Here is a 22,836-nt window from a genome sequence, read left to right as displayed (position 1 = left end):
ATTAGCTGAGATAATCCGCCTTTTGTGAAATGCAGCATTTCAAGCACATTCACTGAGTCTGAAGATAATATTTTCTGATGTAGTGACGTAGTTGTTGTGTGATGCCCTGCGTGCACCACCCCCCTCCCCCCCTCCCCCCGTAAACTCCTCCCCACACTGCACACAGCCTCACGCAACCATTATATTTTCGGAGTGCTGCGTTTGTGTGCTGCTGTCGGCTCTCAGCGCCACAGCAGGGAAGAGCCAACCCGGATTGCTGAATGGTTTGGCGTCAGGGGCTGCTTTCCTGGCTGCTAATCGGGTGGAGAAACTATACAGACAGACAGACAGACAGACAGGGACAGAGGGGCTCAGTTGTGAGCGCGGATTGACTCCTGTTCGGAGCCAATGTCAGCTCCCGCGACAGAGCAAATGGCTCTGGGAGCATGCATCGGTTTGTCTTTGATCCACGGCTTTTAGGCTGTTTCTCGGACCTGTCTCTAATCTGGACTGCACCGAGCAAGCACTGTCGCCACCTAATGAGTCCGTAAAATAGGTTATACACCTCCAATAGCTACTATAGTTGTACAGGAGCTGCGGAAGGCTTTGATCGACGTCCCACCGTCAAAAAACGCATTGGACGTCGAAGGACGTCCGTGGCACTCTACGTCACTATTTAATTGGACGTCGAAGGACGTCCATGGCATTCAATGAGTTAATATAGGTTTTCGGCTCATTTGGTTGCTATTTAGTAGCGAAATGGAGAAACACAATGCATGTTGGGACATTCACATTGCAGTGAATTTACAGCTTATTTTTTCTATGGGACTCTGAGCGAGGGAGTCAGAGACAGTCGGTATTGTGCCTGGCAGACTGAGGAGAGAGGGAGAGAGTGACACAGAGAAGGGTGACAGAGGAGAGAGCCAGAGGGGAGGGAGAGAGCCAGAGGGGAGGGAGAGAGCCAGAGGGGAGCGCTCCGCGCAACTGGCGCACTCTGAATAGGCCTGGTTTTCAAAAGCGCAAAGCGCTAAATGTACGCCAGGTCGGAAGATAGCAGTACGCCGGTATTTAGCGCCGACACGCCCACTTTGGCCCATTCTGGGACTGCGCCACGCCCATTCGGCCTAAAGCGCATTTGGCAGCGTAAAGCCATATTGATATCGTCCCAAAACAGGCGCAAGGCACGTTTTTTTGCGTTTAAGGCCCGTTTTAGCGCCGAAGGCTTGTGGGAGAATAGGGCCCCATGTGTCTGGTACCAGGGGTTGACAGGGGACATAATGTGCAGTTAGGCCTTTGAGATAGTTTCATCCTAAATAATTTGCGAGGGGTACAGTATAGTCTGTGAGTGTAGTTATAGTGAATCAATTGGTGATTGGGGTTCCTAGAAGATAAAATTATTTTACTCCATGTCGTCCGTATCCTAATTGATTATATTAGATGAAATGGAAAGATCTCTACTCCAGCAAACATCAGCCTGCAATGGTTTTTCTCTGGCTTTGGTGATGAAGGTATAAAGATTGGAAACCAAGCCCTTAGTGATCTTGGATCAACAAATGTTGTGTATGGGATGGCTTTTTAATTCTTCACCGCAAGGAACACTGTATGAACATAAAGCACTACGAAGTTCCAAATAAAAAAATAATTAAGAGCCAGGAAGATTATGAGACTGAAGGTCTTGAAATGCCCGAAGCCTATTACCTGATGTAATGCCATTATTCTTCCAAGAAGGGAAAGAGATCGGGCGACCACCCACATGAAGAGAGAAATTATTAAACAAATGTCAATGAGAATGACATTTGCACGATATGTTGGCATGGGATTCAACGCTTCTAAATGTAGCGATAAAGTTTTGGACCAACATTGCTATGTTACACTTTCGGCTCCAAAATTGTGGTTTCCAGAGATTTTAGGTTTAGGGTTAGGGTCTGGGGAGAGGTTAGATTTAGCGTTTGGGGAGAGGTTAGGTTTAGGGTTAGGGTCTGGGAGAGGTTAGCAAACCTAAAATTTCTACGCCCACCCCTGTATAAACGTACATTACCATTTTACAATTTCAGAGTCTAAATTGTAACATATAAACGTTGCTATTTTACCATTTATTTGGAGATCGTACTGGAAATTATGGGTCCATAGCTAGATCTACAGGTTTCGAGAGGAATGATGTCTTGGAGTCTGCACGGGCTAACAATCTGCTTGTCCAATGAACAACACGCCACCTGAGCTTCTGGGTTAAACAAGATATGAGTGTGTAAGACCAAAAATAAATGTTAAAGTTAGGGAGGCCCAGGCCGCCGGAGATTTTTTGTCTTCGTAAGATTGACATCTTGAGACATGGTCGTTTCTTATTCCAGATACATTTTGTGTTCAGTTTATGCAGTTTATCCCAGTGCCCAGCAGGGGGTGGTAAAGGTAGCTTGGAGCAAAAACGTTTAAAAAAAACGGATATTAATATTTTCTTTAAAAATATATATATATTTTTTTTTAAGAAACACAAACAAAACAAAAAGACAGGCTCAGACACAAGAAAATAAACGAAACAAAAACATACGTACATAATGAACATTCAATATTGCAGTGGTGCTCCCAGCCACGTAAGGTGCTTATGTGCTTGTAAGCGATGTACTTGAGATCTCACGCAAGGGGTCTATAGGAAACCAGCCGGGCGAGTCACCCATTGCCCCTAACCTCATCAAGGTAGGCTAAAAACATTTTCTAAGTGAGTTCTAAGTGAGACATTTTCTAAGTGAGTTGGTTCTCAGGAACCGGAGTCTCTCCATCCCTATAACAGAGATCATGTCCATCAACCATAATTGAAAAGAGGGTGAAGACTTCCATTCCTTAAGAATTAGTTTTTTGGCAACAGTTGCCCCCAGTGTCAGAGATTATTGCACAGCTGTAGTGAAGTTCAGAGAGGACTCACAGCAGCCCAAGATGGCGAGTTCTGTCTCCGGCTGTAGGGTTATTTTGTAGGTCTTAGAGTATCAGTCAAATATTTTGGCCCAGAATCCCGCCAGTGAAGGGCAGAACCAGAAGGCATGAGACCGAGTGTCCTCTGATACCTGACATCTATGATCCCTCATGATCCCTGATTTGCAAGTATCTGAGCCAGTGCGTGCCAGGCAATCCAAACTTCCTCTTCAGCTGATCAAAGGATGCAAAGGATATTCATCTTTAAAATGGAAGCACAAGCTTGTAATGAGTTGGGGAGAGATGACCAACGCTCCAAATCTGACTCCACCTGCCTAGAGATGGAGTTAAAATTATTTGCAACAATCTCTTGTAGAGATGGAAACATGTCAAGACCCAAATATTTTAATTTCTGGACCACTGGGATATTTGCAGGTGGAATGGCTAATATCATTGCATTATTAAGTGGAAGAAGAGCAGATGTAACACCGTTAATTTTGCATCCAGATAATTTACCAAAGTTATTGAAAACAGACAGAAGATGTGATGGTGAATTTGGAGCATCTCCTAAAAAAAGTAAAATGTCGTCAGCGTAAAGAGAAATGAAATGTTCAGTGTTATTTAAAGTGATGGGAGTATGAGAGGATTGATGGATGGCCTGGCCCAGAGGCACCAGAGAAAGGGAAAATAATAAAGGGGAGAGGACGCAGCCTTGTCTGGAGGATCTGGAAATAGGAAATTGCGTGATTAAATCATAATCATAATAATGAGCAGTAGTACTGTTTGCTTTTCTCTTTGTAACACAGACACACTCACATAGCAGAGTTGAAGACGCTTGTCTGGTAGAAATGCAGTGTTGTGTGATGTCTCCATCAGGTGAGTTATCTGGAGAAGAAGGTGACGGAGTTGGAGAGTGACAGCCTGGCTAATGGAGACCGCAAGTCCAAACTCAAACAGGAGAACACACAACTGGTCCACAGGTGGGAACGCACACATGCACACACACGCAGGTGCGCGGGAACCTATCTCCCACAAGGGGGGCTGAAGCATATACCCCAACCTTATGCTCGCCCGCGGCCTTGTGCGAGCATGCTGCGTGAAGTAGGTTGGCACTTGTATTGCACATTGTCTTAAAACTTGCATGGAATAGCCTAATATTACAGCACAATGGCTCTAAATAAATCTTGGTCAGCATAATTGTAACTAACAAACACAAACTGTAGGCCTATTAGCTATCATGCTTTATTCGATCTATCACAAACAGCCGGTTTGGAAAGAAAACATTCCCACTGAATCCCACACATCATGCATTAGCACTGAAAGGGACAAAACGGTAGGCTAAACACATGGCTATTCACTTTTCCACTTTTCTCCTTTAGCGGACATTTCAAACTGTCATTTGATAGAAAACCACACAGTTAAGTTCACATTTAGAACGCATTTGAAGAGAGAAGAGAACCCCAGTTGATATGAGACAGTTGATATGAACCACAAACTATAGATTTTTTATTTTATTATTTATTATTTATTTAACTCTGTCTCTTCAGTCAGCGGATTTACATACCATCTTACCCTGCAACCCGCCTCCACCTGAAAGCGTAGGAGCGGCAAGCCGGAATGGTGCGAATGGTCAGCTCATTCATAAAAAAAATACAGGGGAAATCGCCTCATGTAGCAAGAAAGGCATAAGTGAAAGTAAAAAAAGCGGCCAGGAGGAATGATGCGTGCCTAGTAAGTAGGTTAGGCTTCATGCTCAAATGATGTTGACATTAGTAGGTAAAATTAACGGATATAATAATAAGCTTCAGAGGACTACAGCTGTCTGTGGCGAGTTGGTCTGAGGATATTCCCTCTGGAAACCAGCTCCAGAACTGCAATCTGTCTAGCTAGCCAGTTGTGCATTCCCTTACAAAAACTACTAACGTTATAGTAGTCATGTGTATTTATAGCCTATACTGTTCCCCCGATGAAAGTTATGCAGACTGCAGCTGTTTGATATGCGGGCGTCGTCTTTCAGAACAGATGCTAATTAGGCTACTTCATGGGAATAATTTGCTTTACAAAAAACTGGAACCGAAAGATAAGAATTACCCTTGTACCTAATAGGCTACATGATGGTGCCTCTGTGATCCATAAAGTCGACCAGATGAATATTGAAAGCCTTGTTACCATGCTGCACTTTCGTGTTTTATCAGTTTGATCCTTAACGACCGCAGCTGCATGTCGTTGGCTGGCATACATCGGCGATGTTTGGTTGTTGAATTAATTTGTTCATCATACAGTAGCCTAGGCTACACTAACCTATGAAAATATTAATTTGGGCTAGGAGGAGCTGGGTGGAAATGCCTACACTCACCTTTCAATCCGGGAGCGGTGGCTGTCACCTGAAAGCACACCCCAAGACGGGAATGTGGCAGTGCTGCTTGGCTGTGTGTGAAAGCAATTTCTGTGGTGAGGCTGCCGGCTTTGTGGCCCTTCTGGACTGCAATTTTGCGCGATCTGTGTGTGAAAGCGGCTTCTATCTCACACACATTCTCTTTTAGATTCGATTCAAAGCTTTGTTGCGCTGTCCTCGGTGCTGAAGCAAAGACTACAAATAAATAAAGTGGCTTTGGCAGTGACGCTGTCCGTGGTGCTGAAATCGATAGTCTGTAGTCGTCAACTTTAAAGCTGTTAGAATAGCGCAGCGGCAGACGGGAGATCACGGGAGTTTCGGCAAGTGAAAATGCAGGGCTGGGGGGGGGGCTGCGTCAGGAAGGTGCAGGGGCTGAGGCTGCCACCAGGGCGGGCTGCAGCTCCGGCAGCTCCCCACTTCCAGCGTCATTGCACACATGCACGCACATGCACGCGCACACACACACATAGCCTAAAGTCTGTTTTATATGTTTTATTGATCAGAATCAGCTTTATTGGCCTAATATGTACAAGGATGACTCCAATTGATGTTGCTCTCAGTGTACTCACACAGGGGAAAAAAGGGTATGCAACAAGCTAAAGGCAAACAAGGACAGTGAGTTGACAGAGGTACATTTAAACAAATGTACTGCTGAAGGATACAGGGTTACTGCCCTCGCTGCCTTCGGTATATTACACCGCATCCCCCTGTTCTCCAGGTCACTCAACTTCCGTGAGTTTTGCAGCATGGCTCGTTAACAGCGTCCTCGGATTTTGAGATGCGACCCTCTGCTTCAGAAATCTGAGTGTCAAGTGTAGCTATTTTAGATGAGAAAGCTTCCAATTTCTTAAGAACGGGGTCGATCTTCTTGTCGAAGGAGAGTTCCACGCCCTTAAGCACTTCAGTGCATTGGTTATTCTATCCACCAAACTGTTGGTCTCCTCCTCGCGCAGACATGTCAGATGGGATACATGGCAGACATGTCAATTTTTAAATTCTAAAAACGACAGAGAGCTGCAACCAGCCATCAACGTCACCGGAAGTCTGGCTAAGTCTGTTAATTGTTGTCATTGTTGCACTATATCCTACTGCCAACTTTCAGCAAGATACATCAAGAAAGAGTGGGCTCTTTGTCGAGTTTCAAAGCTAATTATGAGCAGGGATGGGCGCAGCTCTTCCTCATGCAACCATTTTCGTCAACCATGTCACGTGACCCCTGTAAACAAGGCTTTAAGTCAGATATTGCACAGTTGATACCGATCTATATAAGCAAATATATAAGCTATATAGAGTATATATGATTGACAATTATGCAACAGTTCCGGTCAAGCAATTTGATTGGACAAGAGGCATTCCTGTCGTGATGATATTTCAGTAGGCCTATGACATCACAGGACGCATCACTGTATGTATCACTCGGCTTCACAGCTGCGCCTAGTTCTAGAAAGGTTCCTAAGGAGGAGGGCTCAAATGCAAAGGATGACAAGAAAGCATAACTTAACTAACCTAACTTGATTAGGTTGTGTTCACAGCTTTTTTCTGTACACGGTAGCGTCAGAAATATGGATACATTTGACCTTACAATAACTATGTACGGTAAGCTGAAATCATCTGTGCTAATCTAAAAGTCAAACAACAGCAGTAGCGAGCACACTCCAAAAATAAAGTGAATCAAGGTGCAGGGCCAAGGTAGAAACGTAAAAAAGAGAGAAAAAGCCAGCACTCAATAAAGTCCTTTAGGCGTCCTTTTGCCTCTGAACTATACACACGGTTCAAGGCTAAAGGCTACAGTAATGTAGTCCTCTATAATAGCCTCCAGAGGGTTAGACACTTAAAGAGGGACAACCTACTAGTACCTAGGACGTCTTCCTCTAGTGATTTTAAAATTGTGTGTGCCACCACTTTCTCTCCTGTGACCCAGGAAATACAAAAGAGTGTTCTGAAACACTGGCACATTTTGCACAGTGACCCCCAAGTGGGCCATATTTACACCAAGCCGCCTCTTTTTGCTCTTAACTCATTGAGTGCCAGCCACTTTTGGAAAACGGATGCTCCCAGTGCCAGCCCTTTCAGAGCGTTTTCAGTGATAACTCAAGACCCACAGAATATTGTGTGATATTACTATGTAAACACCGAACACTCCCAAAGAACGATGAGACTCTCTTGTATCATCAGCAAAAAAAAGTTTATTGATATCATTTTCCGTTCTTTAGTTATCAGCCGGAGAAGATAGGTTGATTTCACCAAAAACAGACGTTTCAAACTAGAAGCTGAGATAATGAGCCTTTTGTGAATTGAAGCATTTCAAGCACATCTAATATTTTCTGATGTAGTGACACCTCAAAAATAATTTCCTTCAATAAAAGAGCGAAAACAAAGGAATTTTGATGGCAAAATAATATTTTTTAGCTGCAACCAGCAGCGCTGGCCCCTGCGTGCACAGACCTTCTTGCTGGTCTTGATTTACTGCTGGTGGGCATCAGATATTCTAGCTTGTGTTTGCCAATCTGTCCATCGAGCCTGCTGTCTGGGTCGGTGTTGTATGGTGCCCTGCGTGGCCCACCCCCCTCAACTGCAAACCCCTCCTCCGTGGAAGTGTCTCTGGTGGCTCTCTGCTCTGAATTTTCCACTGCACGTTTCAAAGTGCGCTGCACCCAGCCTATTTTCACAGCACTCCGCCGTTTTTGTCGCCGGCTCCCAGCGCTTCCAGCTGAGAATAATTAATCTTTACAGAAAGACGCTCGTGTCGGGTGCTCCTTTTCTGGCAACTAATCATGTGGAGGGGCTATCGCAACAGACAGAAAGGCTCAATTGTGGGAGCAGATTGGCTGCTGTTGACAGGCACAGCTAACGTTACAGCATGCATCGGTTTCCGTGTGCCCACGTCTTCTTCTCTGTTTTTTTCCTCACCTTTCTCTAATCTGGAGAGCACTGTCGCCACCTAATGGGTCCGTAAAATAGCTTATACACCTTCAACATCCCCCATATTTTTACAGGAGATGCATCAGGCTTTGATCCACGTCCCACCGTCAAAAAACGCAATTGACATCTTTAGACGTCATTGGCACTCAATGAGTTAAACAAGCTAGAAATTTAAGTGATCGGCTAGTCAGAGCTGACTGCCACACACGCCCTGTTAATTTTTTATCTGATTTACCTAATGGCAATTTTCCTTGATCTAATTGTGTTCAGTGTAATGCTATGATCAAAGGTGGGTCCTTTTTACACCCACACTCTGGTAGAAAGTTTTCTATCAATAGTATAATTACATGTAAGACCAGGTTTGTTTATCTTTTGAAGTGTCCTTGTGGACTGTGTTATGTCGGTAAAACCACAAGAGAGCTAAAAATGTGCATGTCAGAACACAAGAGCACTATTAGGAACAAAGACGAAAAGTCTTCAGTGGCGAGACATTTTAATTCTGCTGGCCATGATGTGTGTTCACTCAGGTTTCAGAGTTGTAGCACCTTTGAAAAGAGGAGGTGATAGAGACAGAGCTCTGCTACAGAGAGAAGCTTTAAACTGTAGCACCCTTGAAAAGAGGAGGCAATAGAGACAGAGCTCTGCTACAGAGAGAAGCTTTCTGGATCCACATGCTACAGACCGAACACCCTAAAGGCCTTAACGAATAGTTTTTGTTTGGTTGTTTCCTCAGGTACTTTTTGACTTTATTTCTATATTTTCTATCTTGTCTACTTGCATTGTGTCCACTAGACCCCCGTTTGTATATGTATGTTTCTGCCTGTTCTTTCTGAAGGGATATTGACAGTGGAACATATCCGGCTGGGCCTTATTTAATTAAATATTTATTTATTTCTATTTGTAAACTCTACTAGAGGAGTATTTGCTATGTACATTTTCTGTATATTTTGTACCTTTTTTTGATGTCCTTATCTGTGTACGCTTACCTGGTAACTGATTGGATCATTGAATGTAGTTCCGGTTTGAATGTATTTATACACCATTTCCGCCTGACTCGGCACAATGCTGATGAAGGCTACCTGCTGAAACACGTACGTTGTTGCTGCTGTACATGCTGAGTATTAAAACGCCTAAAGGACTTTATTGAGTGCTGGCTTTTTCTCTTTTTTACTAATCTAAAAGTAGCTAGCTTTGCTAGCTTGCAGCCTGGAAATAGTTTAATCTGTTGCTTGGCAACCCTTGGTAGGAGTAAATAACATACAAAAATCAACTGTTGTCATCCAAGGTCAGGTCGTGTGTGTGTGTGTGTGTGTGTGTGTGTGTGTGTGTGTGTGTGTGTGTGTGTGTGTGTGTGTGTGTGTGTGTGTGTGTGTGTGCGTGCGTGCATGCCCGCGCTCCAGGGTCCATGCATTGGAGGAGCAGGTGAAGGATGTGGAGGCTCGTGCAGACCAGAGTCTGGAGGAGGAGACGAGGAGGCACAGAGAGGCTTCCAGCAAGACGGAGAGAGAGACAGGCAGCCAGATAGACCTGCTCACTAACAGGTGAGAGAGAGACAGGCAGCCAGATAGACCTGCTCACTAACAGGTGAGAGAGAGACAGGCAGCCAGATAGACCTGCTCACTAACAGGTGAGATAGAGAGAGGCAGCCAGATAGACCTGCTCACTAACAGGTGAGAGAGAGACAGGCAGCCAGATAGACCTGCTCACTAACAGGTGAGAGAGAGACAGGCAGCCAGATAGACCTGCTCACTAACAGGTGAGAGAGAGAGGCTCCAAGATAGACCTGCTCACTAACAGGTGAGAGAGACAGGCTCCCAGATAGACCTGCTCACTTACAGGTGAGAGAGAGACAGGCAGCCAGATAGACCTGCTCACTAACAGGTGAGATAGAGAGAGGCAGCCAGCTAGACCTGCTCTCTTACAGGTGTGAGAGAGACAGGCAGCCAGATAAACCTGCTAGGTGAGAGAGAGACAGACAGCCAGATAGACCTGCTCACTAACAGGTGAGAGAGAGACAGGCAGCCAGATAGACCTGCTCACTAACAGGTGAGAGAGAAAGGCTCCAAGATAGACCTGCTCACTAACAGGTGAGAGAGACAGGCTCCCAGATAGACCTGCTCACTTACAGGTGTGAGAAAGACAGGCAGCCAGATAAACCTGCTAGGTGAGAGAGAGACAGACAGCCAGATAGACCTGCTCACTAACAGGTGAGAGAGAGACAGGCAGCCAGATAGACCTGCTCACTAACAGGTGAGAGAGAAAGGCTCCAAGATAGACCTGCTCACTAACAGGTGAGAGAGAGACAGGCTCCCAGATAGACCTGCTCACTTACAGGTGAGAGAGAGACAGGCAGCCAGATAGACCTGCTCACTAACAGGTGAGAGAGAGACAGGCAGCCAGATAGACCTGCTCACTTACAGGTGAGAGAGAGACAGGCAGCCAGATAGACCTGCTCACTAACAGGTGAGAGACAGACAGGCAGCCAGATAGACCTGCTCACTTACAGGTGAGAGAGAGACAGGCAGCCAGATATACCTGCTCACTAACAGGTGAGAGAGAGACAGGCAGCCAGATAGACCTGCTCACTTACAGGTGAGAGAGAGACAGGCACCAGATATACCTGCTCACTAACAGGTAAAAGAGAGACAGGCAGCCAGATAGACCTGCTCACTTACAGGTGAGAGAGAGACAGGCAGCCAGATAGACCTGCTCACTAACAGGTGAGAGAGAGACAGGCAGCCAGATAGACCTGCTCACTAACAGGTAAAAGAGAGACAGGCAGCCAGATAGACCTGCTCACTAACAGGTGAGAGAGAGAGGCTCCAAGATAGACCTGCTCACTAACAGGTGAGAGACAGACAGGCAGCCAGATAGACCTGCTCACTTACAGGTGAGAGAGAGACAGGCAGCCAGATAGACCTGCTCACTAACAGGTGAGAGAGACACAGGCAGCCAGATAGACCTGCTCACTTACAGGTGAGAGAGAGACAGGCAGCCAGATAGACCTGCTCACTAACAGGTGAGAGAAAGACAGGCAGCCAGATAGACATGCTCACTAACAGGTGAGAGAGAGACAGGCAGCCAGATAGACCTGCTCACTTACAGGTGAGAGAGATACAGGCAGCCAGATAGACCTGCTCACTAACAGGTGAGAGAGAGACAGGCTCCCAGATAGACCTGCTCACTTACAGGTGAGAGAGAGGCAGGCAGCCAGATAGACCTGCTCACTAACAGGTGTGAGAGAGACAGGCAGCCAGATAGACCTGCTCACTAACAGGTGAGAGAGAGAGGCAGCCAGATAGACCTGCTCACTAACAGGTGAGAGAGACAGGCAGCCAGATAGACCTGCTCACTAACAGGTGTGAGAGAGAGGCAGCCAGATAGACCTGCTCACTAACAGGTGAGAGAGACAGGCAGCCAGTTAGACCTGCTCACTAACAAGTGAGAGAGAGACAGGCAGCCAGATAGACCTGCTCACTTACAGGTGAGAGAGAGGCAGGCAGCCAGATAGACCTGCTCACTAACAGGTGTGAGAGAGAGGCAGCCAGATAGACCTGCTCACTAACAGGTGAGAGAGAGACAGGCAGCCAGATAGACCTGCTCACTAACAGGTGAAAGAGAGACAGGCAGCCAGATAGACCTGCTCACTAACAGGTGAGAGAGAGAGGCTCCAAGATAGACCTGCTCACTAACAGGTGAGAGACAGACAGGCAGCCAGATAGACCTGCTCACTAACAGGTGAGAGAGACACAGGCAGCCAGATAGACCTGCTCACTTACAGGTGAGAGAGAGACAGGCAGCCAGATAGACCTGCTCACTTACAGGTGAGAGAGAGACAGGCAGCCAGATAGACCTGCTCACTAACAGGTGAGAGAGAGACAGGCAGCCAGATAGACCTGCTCACTAACAGGTGAGAGGCAGGCAGCCAGATAGACCTGCTCACTAACAGGTGAGAGAGAGACAGGCAGCCAGATAGACCTGCACACTTACATGTGAGAGAGAGACAGGCAGCCAGATAGACCTGCTCACTAACAGGTGAGAGAGAGACAGGCAGCCAGATAGACCTGCTCACTAACAGGTGAGAGAGAGACAGGCTCCCAGATAGACCTGCTCACTAACAGGTGAGAGAGAGACAGGCAGCCAGATAGACCTGCTCACTAACAGGTGAGAGAGAGACAGGCTCCCAGATAGACCTGCTCTCTTACAGGTGAGAGAGAGACAGGCAGCCAGATAGACCTGCTCACTAACAGGTGAGAGAGAGACAGGCAGCCAGATAAACCTGCTAGGTGAGAAAGAGACAGGCAGCCAGATAGACCTGCTCACTAACAGGTGAGAGAGAGACAGGCAGCCAGATAGCCCTGCTCACTAACAGGTGAGAGAGAGACAGGCAGCCAGATAGACCTGCTCACTAACAGGTGAGAGAGAGACAGGCAGCCAGATAGACCTGCTCACTAACAGGTGAGAGAGAGACAGGCAGCCAGATAGACCTGCTCAGTAACAGGTGAGAGAGAGACAGGCAGCCAGATAGACCTGCTCACTTACAGGTCAGAGAGAGGCAGGCAGCCAGATAGACTTGCTCACTAACAGGTGAGAGAGAGACAGGCAGCCAGATAGACCTGCTCACTAACAGGTGAGAGAGAGGCAGGCAGATAGGCCTGCTCACTAACAGGTGAGAGAGAGACAGGCAGCCAGATACACCTCTTTACTAACGGGTGACAGGTGCCTGTCGCTCTCTCACATGTTAGTGAGCAGGTCTATCTGGCTGCCTGTCTCTTTCACCTGTTATTAGTGAGCAGGTCTATCTGGCTGCCTGCCTCTCTCAATTCAATTTAAATGGCTGTATTGGCATGACGTAACACTGTACATATTGCCAAAGCAAGCGTTTAGACATGAAGAGCTAAACATTAATTAGAGAACTTACTATATCAAACATACTACAAGACAAATGAATGATCTGTTGTCAGATATAGCAGCAACATCAAAGAACAAACTTTGAATAGCAAAGAAACTACAAGACAAATTAATGATCTGTTGTCATATAGGCCAGGGGTCCCCAACCGGGGACGGGTTTAATACTGACAATCTTGCTGTGGACCGGTGGGGGGGCTGGGGTCGTGATAATAGACACACAGCACGTATTTTCCTTGCATGAACTTTAATCCGAAATTATTTCGTGCTATTTATAGATCCGCACCTGCTGTGCACCCGACATTTCACAGCGATATGAAGGAGCGATTTGTGTAGATTAACTTACTATTCATCTAGTGTATATGTGGGTGTGCGTGCCTGCCCGTGTGTGTATAGGGTACAGCAGCTGGAGGAGGAGAATGGAGAGCTGAAGTTGAACGTGTGCAGACTCAAGTCTCAGACAGAGAAACTGGAGCAGGTGAGTGTGTGTGTGTGTGTGTGTGTGTGTGTGTGTGTGTGTGTGTGTGTGTGTGTGTGTGCACGTGGAGCAGGTGAGTGTGATGTCATCAGGGTTCCCACGGGGTCGCTGAATCACTGAAAGTTTGTGAATTTTAGAAAGAAAAACAAGTCCTTGATTTTTCGCAAAATTGACGTTCAAGATTTAAGATAATATTAATAGCCATATGCAGTGGGCAAATCTAGGCCTCTTTCTATGAGGCCAAGGTTTTTTTGTTTTTTTGTATGAGGCCAACCTGGAAATTGCATTATTTCGAATGGCCAGCAGGGGGCGACTCCTTGGCTTCAGAAAGAGATCGGTTAACATTGAAGTGAATGGGTAAATGACCCGACTTCTCTCTTGATTTAAGATCTTAAATAAACACTTTTCATGGTCTGCATCAACAATTTCAAGTTTTTTTCATGCTGTCATGGTCCCCATTTTGTAAAGTATGGCCACATTTAGAGGAAAATAGATGATAAAGAATACTAAGCTTTGGGGTGTGGCTACCTGATGATTGAAAGTCTCACCACAACAACAGCACTGCCCAGCCTTAGCATAGCTTAGCCTAGCTTAGCAATCAGCGGGAGCCATAGCAACAGCAATAGCGTTATCTTCATGATCTTTTAATAATTTTAGTAGACACACATAACATTATAGATCCCGGTTATGATGTCAGTTTATCAAAATACCCAATCTGAAAAGCAAAGTTGGGAGAAGTATATTCCTCTATACCGGGGGAGAGGAGTGGAACAAGATTCCTAATGAAATTAAATCTGCAAATTCTCTGAATGGTTTTAAAAACCTGAAAAAATTATTTATTTTATTTCTATTTCTTTTCTTCTTATTTTGAGTAAAACTAGAGTAATGTGCAAGCCTTCTGTTGTAATCTGTTACATGCTGCGTATGAACTGTTTTTATAAGACTAGGGACCATGTTGGTAATTGTTAAGTGTTCACGCTTTTACATGTTTATCCCTTGGATTTTGTCTGCTACAGTTGTCGCCAGATTCAATCCCAGCTTTTACCGCACCGTGGCATCACCATGGCAATGTGTATAAAAATGGGACACAGGACCTAGACGCAGCCAGCATGCAGCAGAGAGAGAGAGAGAGAGAGCAGGCCGGTGAAGCGAGCGGTTGAGAGCAAACTCTTAGGGCGCTTTCACATCTAAAAGTCCAGACCAAGGTCCAAACCAATTCATGTTTTTGTTACATTGTATACATTTGGTCCAGTTAGGTTTGCTTTAGAGTTCCCAGCGGTCCTAAAAAATCGAACCCGACCCAACCCAACCTGCTTGAGACACGGACCGAGCTCAACTTGCCCGCCATTGTCACGTAGAACACTCAGCCCGAGACCGACTCAGCCCGACCAAGAAAAAAAGCAGTGCAATTAATGTCGGCGCGGCTCACAAATGTGTGTGTGTTTTTCAGCTTTCATGCTATGTTGGTACTGTATGTTCCTTTTCGGGCTCTCTCCTGCATCTCCGCTGCTGCATGCGTAATTACGCAGCATAGTGAGAGCCGCGCTGAGTCATGCCGCTCTCATTGAAGTGGAATTTTGTTACATCAGCACACATTTACTTTATCAGCTTTTTTTATTCATTTCTATATATATATACTGTATATACATTGAATCCGACCAATTTAGTCCGATAATTCATGAGAGAATTGTGAGATAAAAATAAATTCTGCCAGCATTCGTCATTTTCCCCTTGGCCCACATAAAGACATGCTTCCCTTCCGTCACTCTCTGCTTTGGCCCATTTCCACCGCTGGTATCAACGCGGCCCCGCCCAGCTCGTCTCGCTTTTTTGTCTCATTCCACCGATCAAAAACGGGGACAGCCCGGGTTGTATTGGGGTCGAGTCGTGCTACTTTTCGTACCTGCCTCGTCGAGGTTCTATTCTGTGAACCCAGGTTCATACGGTGACGTGAAAACATTGTAGACGACTGATTGGTCAGGCAGAATCGTGTTTACTCTGTCTATCCTACTGACTGTCAATGCAATGCTGCATACCAGTTTAGTGGAGCTTACCTTCTCTTCTGTTATGCTTTTACATCAGTCTTTTGTGTTGCTGCCTTCGCCTCTGGTGAAATAAAATCGTGGCGGTGGTTTCAATTGTCCAAATGTCCGCTGCTCAGGAAGCGCTTGTAGTTGAGTGCTGCGTCGGCTCCGCTAGGCCGCAGGCGGGGCTCGGGTGAAGCCGCGGTCTTGCCTGGTGAGGCCGCCGGGGTAGAGGCTTCACTCTAGCGCAACCCCCGTCCCTTGCGCCCGTCCCTCGCGCAGCGCATGTGAGTTTTGACTAACAACAAAGTGATATCCATTCTCCTGGCCGATTGTCACATTTGCCCATGTACACTGTAGGTCATTTAGAGGCACCAGTATTTCATAAACAGTTTAAAAGTTCTGTGTATGGATTTAATTGTAACGTTATATGTTATAGCCTACTTATATGGGCGGAGGGCAGATATGCGGTCGCTATGACGACCAGGTGTGGGCGGGGGCAGATGACCAGCGGTGGAAGCAAAACGTCCATCGGGTTGAAACAAGTAGAGCCGAATGGTGACGGGCTGTGCAGGGCTGTAAAATGTGGTGGAAATGAGCCACTTAATGGCAAGAGGGACTTCAGCTGTAGGCTACTCGTGACAAAACCAGACATCAACTTCTGACCTGAAGAAGGGGTGGCAGAGCAGCGCGGCTGAGGGAGTCATGTGGAGAGTGTGGTGAGGACTATATTCTAAGTTTAGAAAACCAATGCAACTAGAAGGTGAAAGTGTTAGAAAAGGTTTATTTACAAAAACAAAGTCTCACAGCACTGTGGACCAGCCCCATCTCCTCTCTCTGGGGACTGACCCCCTCTTCCTGTTAGTCACTCCCCTTTATAGACTTCCTCTTAAGTCCCACAACAGTTAGAGTAACTTTATGCACTTAGCGCCCCCTACGGCTAGGAGGGGTATTACAACAACCTCTAAATTCTCTCTACAAGAGCACCTTAATTTTTTTTACTTTAATTTTTTGGGGGACGTATCCCTACTGCCTCGCCGTCTACATCCACCACATGCAGCATCAAGAGCTTTCGAGACTTCTTCATAACAGCTCAGCAAACCAGAGATAATTAAAAATTTAAAACTACATTTAACATAATTAAGAAGATAATTATTTCTTATATTATTTATTTATTTATTTATTTATTTATTTATTTATTTATTTATTTTATCTCTGTGTGCAGCTATTTAGCGTATTATAGTCCTAAATATATATATACAGTATATAGGCTATATATTTTCCCAGCCCGAGCTCCGCCCGACCCAGCCAACTGCATAAAAGGGCCTGCCTGATGTCCTTGGCACACATAAAGACACATTCTTCCATCACAAATCATGATTTTGAGGTTAAAAATATAGATTAACCAGAGTGTCATTTTTCATAGGGAGACCAGTTTTAGACCATGTTTTAAACACTTCAATAAAGTGAAAAATACATCAAACCTGAATGTTGTTGTTGTTGTTGAATATTTTGGAGATTTTATTTGGTTGTGAAATGGTTGTGATGGTCACACTGTGATGTCCACGCCACAAAGACTTTACTTGATGCCCATTCTGGACCCGAAAAACAGGTTTTCAGACAATGAGAGGCCTGAATGGAATAACTTGCTATCACCTCCCCCATGGTTTTTACTGCTGTTTGGGGGGATGAACATGTTGGTTTCATTGTTGTGTGAGTCTCATGCCATGCTTAGACGACAACCGTCTCTGGATAAAACGGCAAACTAGTGTAAGCTATTTTTATGAAGGTGCTATGCGATATAAGTTATGTTTACGTTCTAGGCAGCACTGTAGACTTTATGTTGAAGACCGGAAACGGAAGTGGTTGTTGTTGTTGTTGTGGGGAACTTGATGCGGGAAGAGTACGAGGAGGGGAGCACCGGAAGAAATAAAGCTGGCGTCTCATGTTGAGAATGTTCAAGGTTGGAGTTGCTCCGTTTATTGCTTTTTATAACTAAGTCTAAGCGCAGCCTAAACGCTCGGCTACACTGGTGGCAGCGGTGTTTCAAGGGAACGTCCCGAGGAGGACCGAAGTAAAAACGCTAGGGCGGTTAGCTGTGCGTGCTAACAGCTACGAGGCTAGCTGCGTGTGTTAGCTGCTAGGAGCACCACGTGCGATCATGTTGCGCGGCGGAGAATGGCCGTCGGTGAACGGGATGAAAGAGGAGCTGACAACGGTGATCAGCTCGGTGCTTGCGGGTGTGGAAGCCCGTTTGTTGAAGGAAGTCAGACGGCTATTGGATGCTACACCGGCCTGGGCAGAGGGGCTGAGGCGGATGCTACGAGAAGTCATGCAGCAGGTTGACTTGCTGAGCACAGAGGTGACGAAGCGTGGAGAACGGCCGGAGGAGCAGCAAGAGAGACGGTGTTGGACTTGTGGAGAACCTGGGCACATAGCGAGGTGGTGTCGCAGCGGTCCCGGGGGACAGACCAGGTGCGCGGAACAATGGTACTGGGGACGCCCGGGTGTCTGTTGGTCATGTGGTGCGTTTGGACATCTAGCCAGGGAGTGTCAAGAGGCTGTCTGGGACCGGAGGACAGCGGAAGAGGAGAGACGTGCAGGCGGCTGGCAGGTGAGACTCTGCTGGTCGTGTGGTAGGCCAGGTCATTTGGCCAGAGAGTGCACTGAGAGGATAGAGGACAGAGTGGAGACACAGGCTGGGGAGAATGTGAGCAGCCGGAGAGAGGTAATCTGCAACGCGGTGACAGTCGGGGGAGCGACGCTGGTGTCTCCAGGTGAGCGAGAGGGGTTGACGCCGGAGGAGCCGGCCCAACCTAGGTGCTCCACACACCCCACGGTTGCTGTGCAGAAAGCCGAGGTGGAGATGGATGCCGGTGGTGTTCGCCCTGCTGCCCTCAACACGCCGCCCCCTGGGGGAGGAAGACGAGAGGACGAGCGAGTGCAAGAGGCGGAGGAACAGGAGGAGTGTCCAGATGTGGACCTGACGGACGACAGAGTGACCATCAGGGATGTCGAGGTGACAGAGTGGAAGCGCAGACAGATGGAGGATGCGGATATCGGTCCGGTGTACGTGTGGGTAGCGGCCGGACGCCGGCCCCCTGTGGAGGAGATTCCCCTGTGTTCCGGTGCCATGAAGGGACTGTGGGAGATTTTTACCGACCTGCGTCTGGATGAAGATGGGCTGTTGGAGAGGAAAGGGCATGGTAGAAGGGGGTTCCAGACGGTTGTACCCAGCTACCTGCGAGAATTAGCACTGAAGGGGGCGCACAAGGGCCCTGGAGCAAGTCATTTTGGGCCCGAAGAGACACTCAGCCGCATCCGTGGACATTTCTACTGGAGCGGACACACTGGGGATGTGCTGAGCTACTGCAGTGCGTGTGATGTCTGTGGGACACAGAAGGGGGTGTGGGAGAATTTTTGGGGTTGAGGGAGTAACGTGCTTCAGGTGGGAAAGAAGCTGTAAAAGGGGGGATGGAAATAGTGGTGGTCAAAATGAAGGTACAAAGAGAAAAGAAGTAGTGAAAATAAATAATGTAAATGTTGGGGTTATTGTGGAATGGAAATGTGTGTAAAAAAAAAAAGAAAAAAAGATTGTTGTTATGGAAATGCACTGTGAATGTTTGGAAATATTGATGCCTTTGCACAGGGGGGGATGCAGTGTGATGGAGTGTGTTAATGTCCGTGTCTCTGGGGGATTGGAGTGATGGGGTGTTTAGTTACCGTACTGAGTTAAGAGTGTGTAATTTTGAGGGTGATGGAATGTGTTGGGTGCTTTGTTACATTGCAATGCCAGGTAGTTACACCGTGAATGGATGCTGAAACGAGGACGTTTCTTTTGGAGGAGGGGAGGTGTGTAAGCTATTTTTATGAAGGTGCTATGCGATATAAGTTATGTTTAGGTTCTAGGCAGCACTGTAGACTTTATGTTGAAGACCGGAAACGGAAGTGGTTGTTGTTGTTGTTGTGGGGAACTTGATGCGGGAAGAGTACGAGGAGGGGAGCACCGGAAGAAATAAAGCTGGCGTCTCATGTTGAGAATGTTCAAGGTTGGAGTTGCTCCGTTTATTGCTTTTTATAACTAAGTCTAAGCGCAGCCTAAACGCTCGGCTACACTAGCGTTGCGTGCTCACCTTTTATTTCGCATTTATACACAGCTGTTGTGTGAGCCAGAATAACATTGAAACTTCTGGTTAAAACCTTCACAATAATGGTAATTAAATAAACTAATAGTCTTATTGATGCATGTTGCAACATTTTTTTTGTGTCTGATCCGAAATACACAGAAGACATATAGAACACAGACAACTAAAGTCAATTTTAACACGTAGTGAGTCGACAACCCTGATTTTTATTTACCCAGTTCTAAAATACGGCTTTTATTTTGAAGGTAAAAATGCCTAGCTTCCCCTATTCTGTCTGTTTCTAACGGGCTTGATTTATCTTTGTAATTAAAGTTTAAATGAATTTTCCATGCGATAGAGTGACACAGAAGTCACAATGGTAGCATAATAAACTGCTCCAGATTGGATTACCGAATAAAAACCCAGTAAAACAACATAAAAAAGACCTGAGCACAATTGGGACTTCACTTGAGGAAATGCATCGCAGACAGTGAGTTGTCTTCAATTATTCAATGCGGGAGACAGTGAGTAATCGGCTATTTGCGACGTTAGGGGGCACTCCCGGTTGTGGAGAGGACGCTGGCGCGCTTTGTCTGCCGCTTCTCCCTCCATCTAGCAAATAGTTCAAATTAGCCTACGTTAGTTTCTATATTATCTTTTTGATCTGTTTGGACTGATTAAGAATATAACTAATTTCTACCTCTCGATCTGCCACTGTCATCGGCTGTCCATAACGGATAACTCGGCCATCGGCCTGAAATAACAATCCACTCACTCCATCTGGATTACAAGATTTGCGCTTGGCACTCACCTGTGTCCAGCCGGACTTCAATTCCACCACCGCTTGCTGGAAGGTAGGCCCCGGACAGGCCTCCACCTGTCTCGGTGCGGTTAGCCCCTGTTGGCTGGGACCGCTGCCTTCCACTACCGCCAAAGAACACCGCCGCGGCTGAAGGCATGCAGATCCCGGGCAGGCCTCCACCTGCCCCGGTGAGAACCCTGCCGTCCACTACAACGGGCCACGGCCCAGAACGCTACGCCTCTACATCCACAATGCTGCTGCTTGTTTTCCTTGTCTTCGGCCATGGCACTATGTTACACAACCACGCAACTCCTCCGGCTAAACCATAAATCGCCTCCTCCCACGCAACTCATCACAGCAATAAAAAACTAAAAAAAAAAATCCATAGAAGCTCCCGCCACAAGTTTGTCTATAAATACACCGCCATAAACTGCATCCCATCTTTCTGGTCCTACTCCGAAAACAGCTCCTGCACTTCCGCCTTCCGTCATCACAACAAAGCACGTCATCAGATCAACCCCCACGTGAATACTTTGAACCTCCGCACAATAACCACTTCCGCCAATTCAACTTCAAAACAAAAGCACCTGAAAATCACCCTGTTCAATACAAGATCCCTCAACAATAAAAGTCTCATTCTCAACGAGTTCATCACTGACAATAAACTGGATCTGCTTTGTCTCACTGAAACCTGGCAAAAACCCCACGACTATCTCTCACTCAATCAAACCACCCCCGCTGGATACTCATACATAAACAACCCACACACTGAGGGACGAGGAGGAGGAACTGCTCTCAGCAAGCAAGACCTAAACCCCCGACCACTCTCCATCCCTGCTGCACCTTCCTTTGAACACCTGGCTTTCATACTTCCTCGCTCCAAATCCCTACTCATTGCTCTCATCTACCGTCCTCCCAAACCCAACCCCTCCTTCCTATCCGACTTCTCAGAATTCCTCACACAACTGTCCACATTCTCACTGTCTGTTTTACTCCTTGGCAACTTTCACATTGACTCGCCGGACTGCAAAAGCGCAATAGACTTCCTGGACATACTCAACTGTTTTAACTTCACCCAACATGTCAATTTCCCCACCCACACCCGCGGACACATCCTGGACTTGGTTTGCACAACTGGCATCCACATCAACAGCATCTCTAACACCGACCTCACCATCTCCGACCATCTTGCTATCACACTGGACATCAACATCCCTGTTCCCCACCCCAAACAAGACCGCACAATAACCTTCCGTAATCTCAAATCCATCTGCCCCATCTCCTTCTCTACCTGTCTATCCAACACCATATCCAACCTCTCCCTCCCTGTTAACCCGGCTCCCATGGACCTTGTCAACTTCTACAACCATACACTGTCCACCTGCCTCAACCAGCTTGCCCCCATAAAAACAAAAGCCGTCACATTCACTCACTCCACTCCCTGGTACACCCCTGAACTGCACATCCTCAAAAAACAATGCAGACAAATGGAACGCCTCTACAAAAAAACGGACTCACTGTACACACACTGGCCTACAAAGAACTCACTCATCAATAGTCTGCACTCAACAATGCCCGCTCCACCTTCTACTCTGACATCATACGCTCCGGATCCTCCAACCCCCGCACTCTGTTTTCCACCATCAACAAGCTCCTCAAACCATTGGACAATATCTCACCATCATTCACCTCGGACAAATGCAACAACTTCCTCTCCTTCTTCCACTCCAGAATTGAAAACATCCACAACCAGCTAGCCACCACCTCCTCTGCCATCACCCCTGATCTGGACCCTGCACCTTCCCTGCCAACAGCCCTCTGCTTTCCAGCCTTCTCCCCCATAACCCCATCTGACCTCTGTGAATCACTCTCTGGCATAAAATCCACCACCTGCCCCCTGGACCCCATCCCCTCCAGCCTTGTCAAAGCCTGTCTCTCTCCTCTTGCCCCACTCATCACCAACATCATCAACTCCTCCCTCACGTCTGGTATCGTCCCCTCCCCGCTCAAGCTCGCTGCCATCACACCCACCCTCAAAAAACCCGGCCTGGATTCCGACAACCCCAAAACTTCAGACTCATCTCCAACCTCCCATTTCTTTCTAAAATACTGGAACGCACTGTCGCAACTCAACTCAAACAATATCTCCACACCAACCAGCTTTACGAAACATTCCAATCCGGCTTCAGATCACACCACAGTACCGAAACAGCACTACTCAAAGTCACCAACGACCTCCTCCTCTCCTCTGATTCTGGCTCCTCCTCGACCTCAGTACAGCCTTCGACAACCACTCCATC

The 22,836-nt window shown here is 46.8% G+C and overlaps 1 protein-coding gene across 2 annotated transcripts in view; it reads left to right on the top strand.

Annotated features, from left to right (window-relative positions):
- The window catches only part of LOC310788308 (rab11 family-interacting protein 4A-like), a gene marked incomplete at its 3' end in the record, with an annotated part of 159,343 nt that overhangs the window by 81,797 nt on the left and 54,710 nt on the right, over positions 1-22,836 (top strand). For both annotated transcript variants that reach the window (XM_083649870.1, XM_083649869.1), the window contains exons 9-11: positions 3,760-3,863; positions 9,601-9,741; positions 13,505-13,586. In XM_083649870.1, coding sequence (XP_083505996.1) covers positions 3,760-3,863; positions 9,601-9,741; positions 13,505-13,586 — 327 coding nt within the window. The remainder of the gene's footprint in view (positions 1-3,759; positions 3,864-9,600; positions 9,742-13,504; positions 13,587-22,836) is intronic.

Source organism: Poromitra crassiceps, assembly GCF_964638095.1.
Source record: "Poromitra crassiceps genome assembly, chromosome: 13".
In the NCBI taxonomy this organism is placed as follows: domain Eukaryota; kingdom Metazoa; phylum Chordata; class Actinopteri; order Beryciformes; family Melamphaidae; genus Poromitra; species Poromitra crassiceps.
This window is presented reverse-complemented; position numbering and strand designations above follow the sequence as displayed.